Source organism: Tachysurus vachellii, chromosome 20 (genome assembly GCF_030014155.1).
Source record: "Tachysurus vachellii isolate PV-2020 chromosome 20, HZAU_Pvac_v1, whole genome shotgun sequence".
NCBI lineage: Eukaryota > Metazoa > Chordata > Actinopteri > Siluriformes > Bagridae > Tachysurus > Tachysurus vachellii.
In genome coordinates this window covers 16,638,355-16,640,977 of record NC_083479.1, presented here as the reverse complement: position 1 = coordinate 16,640,977, position 2,623 = coordinate 16,638,355, and the positions used below count along the sequence as shown (strand labels likewise).

Genomic DNA, 2,623 nt, shown 5'->3' with positions numbered 1-2,623 from the left:
CTGAATGTTATTTCTACAAAGTGATATTGATTCATTTTCTATAACACCAGCTCTGAATGAATCACTGACTCCAAATTGCAGGGTCTTTTCCATAACAGTATCATTTCCCTAACAGGGAACTCACTGGGATGATGATTTTTTTTCTTTTCTTAACACGATGTCTCATCACTGATGAAATATTCTATAAGGATTGTAGGTTTTCCATCATGGGAAAGTCTTCATGATAGAGAAATGTGCACGTTTCTCTGTAACACGAGAAACTGCTTTTTTTTGTCTTGTTTATTTCAAAAGACAAGAAAGAAGTTAATTAAAAGCATAAACATTGTTCTTTAAGCGGCACAAATTGCAATCATGGTCAAATCGCTGCCATGTAAGAGCAATAAATAAACACTTCAGGGTGTTAACTTATTGGGAACATTTTGATAGTAATGCTTCATGCCACCATAATGCTGAATAGTGTTATAACAGCACATGGCTGAATTTTTCTTAATTTCTTGTTTGAGTGTGTGTTTTCGCTGACATAAACCTGCTGTGTCTGATGATGAACTTGGTCATATTTTGGTGGGACAGTCACTAAACCATGGGTTCAGGTGTGACCCGTATGATCGTCCTGACCTTCAGCGAGGGTTTCCTCCACGGTGACCTGATGATGTCCGATGATGAAGGTCCTTCCAATGAAGTTCCCACCGACTCCACTGGATCCTCCTCCACCTCCAGAACCAGGACCAACACTAACCAGCTCCCTCCGAGAGTCGAAAAACTTCTTCATGCTCAGATTCTTGACTGAGATACTGTACTGTACCAACTCTTCACGGATAGGGTTATCAGAAATGACCTCAAATTAAATACCAGGGCTCCAGTAGCGTTAATAGGGAATGTGTAATAGATCCTTTAATACAAATCTGACGCTGCCTCAGGTGCCTTAAGAGACATTGTTCGGTAGCGTTATATAATCCTTTATAATTCACGGCGTCGTATATTATAGCATTTATGGTAATAACGGTTCTCCAACATCTGTTTCCAGTTATCTGTTGTTAGCTTTATCTAGCTATATTAAAGCATGCAACAACAACAATAAATAAAGAGCTAAATTGCCCAATGACACTCAGATAAACCCCTGAGGAAAACATTAACACATCTTTCCCGACCTTAAAGCATTCCTGTGAGATGGAGAAAGAAAGCTGGAGATGTTTTCGTGCCTATTTGTGCTCGACTGAAATTCCGCTCATTCAGCGAGCTAACGCTATTGCTAACGCTATTGCTAACGCTGTGTCTGACGGATGACAGACTGCAGTTAGCCAGCTAGCAACGTAGCAGTAAACACAGCCGAACACCATATCACGGCGCAATAGGATCACACATCTCTAACATTACTTTATTAACGTCCGTTAAATAAAAGCACAAATATATATATAAAAAAAAAAACCTGGCTAATCCAAACCGGCTAAGCTAACCAGCTATAACACCGACTGAGGTAAACTAAACTATCAGCTTAGCCTGTGCAGGTACCCCGAGAAATTCATAACAAAGATAATGATATGTACAGCGCTGACGATTTCCATCGGCAGACGCGAATTTTTAAACTAAAGGTTCATTTTCAGGATTAAGAGATTTCATTTCTATTGGGGGGGAAAAATCGATGTCGCAAATCTAGCGACAAATACTAGCTGTCAGTACGCAATCGTCGTACGCATGCGCAGTGACAACTGGGTCGCCAGGACGCCGAAGTTGACGTGTGAAGCTCGTGCGCAGGCGCAGTATCACGGCACGCCTTCGACCTGCTGTCTAGAAGTATATTTGAAAACCTTACAACAAACCAGAATTTATTGATAATATGCCTGACAAGTTATTATAATAACATAATTTCCCACCTAGGTACATTCAAATAATAATGGTACAAATAGAGTGCTGTATTTCCCAGATTACTGGAACTCGATATATTATATTGTATATAGGAAAATGGTAACTGGTTAAGGTTCTGGGCTACTGATTGCTACCCTACATGTATTGACCCTGTGCACTGATCCCAGCTTCCTTCCAAATATTGTTGTATGTGTGTGTAAGTTCAAGTTCAAGTTTCTTTATTTGTCATTTTTTTCCACTGCATGTTGAGACATGCAGTGGAACGAGATGTTGTGTCTCACAGGTCAAACGGTGCAACATCCATACAGACATTAAACATCAAAAAAACAACACAAAGCACAAAACAAAGCAATACAATTTAAATACACAAAAGAATATACACTCAAGCAGTAAATATAGGTATGAAGACTCTACAATGCTTCCTTGATATTGTACACGTGCAACAGGAGGCATTCAAAGTCAGCAGCTGGTAGCAGACTAGTGCAAGATGTGGTGTGCAACATGAGCATGTAAACATTTAAACATTTTTGATGTGCCAGTGTGCTAATGCTGAGGAGAGTGTGACTAGTGGCAGTCAGGTGGGTCACGTCACAGGAGGCCTGTGTATTTTCAGGGGGTGGCAGTGGAGGTTTGAGTTCAGGGCTCTCACAGCTTGGGGGAAGAAACTGTTCTGCAGTCTAGCGGAGCGGGCTCTGATGCTCCTGTACCTTCTTCTTGATGGTAGAAGCTGAATGATGTTGTATTAGGGATGGGTGGGGTC

The 2,623-nt window shown here is 40.9% G+C and overlaps 1 protein-coding gene across 3 annotated transcripts in view; it reads right to left on the bottom strand.

Annotated features, from left to right (window-relative positions):
* The window catches only part of aak1b (AP2 associated kinase 1b), a 36,280-nt gene extending 34,593 nt beyond the window's left edge, over nt 1–1,687 (bottom strand). For all 3 annotated transcript variants that reach the window (XM_060895656.1, XM_060895653.1, XM_060895655.1), the window contains exon 1: nt 616–1,687. In XM_060895656.1, the coding sequence (XP_060751639.1) occupies nt 616–769 (154 nt within the window). In that variant the 5' untranslated portion in view covers nt 770–1,687. The remainder of the gene's footprint in view (nt 1–615) is intronic.
* Nucleotides 1,688–2,623: the final 936 nt, after the last annotated feature.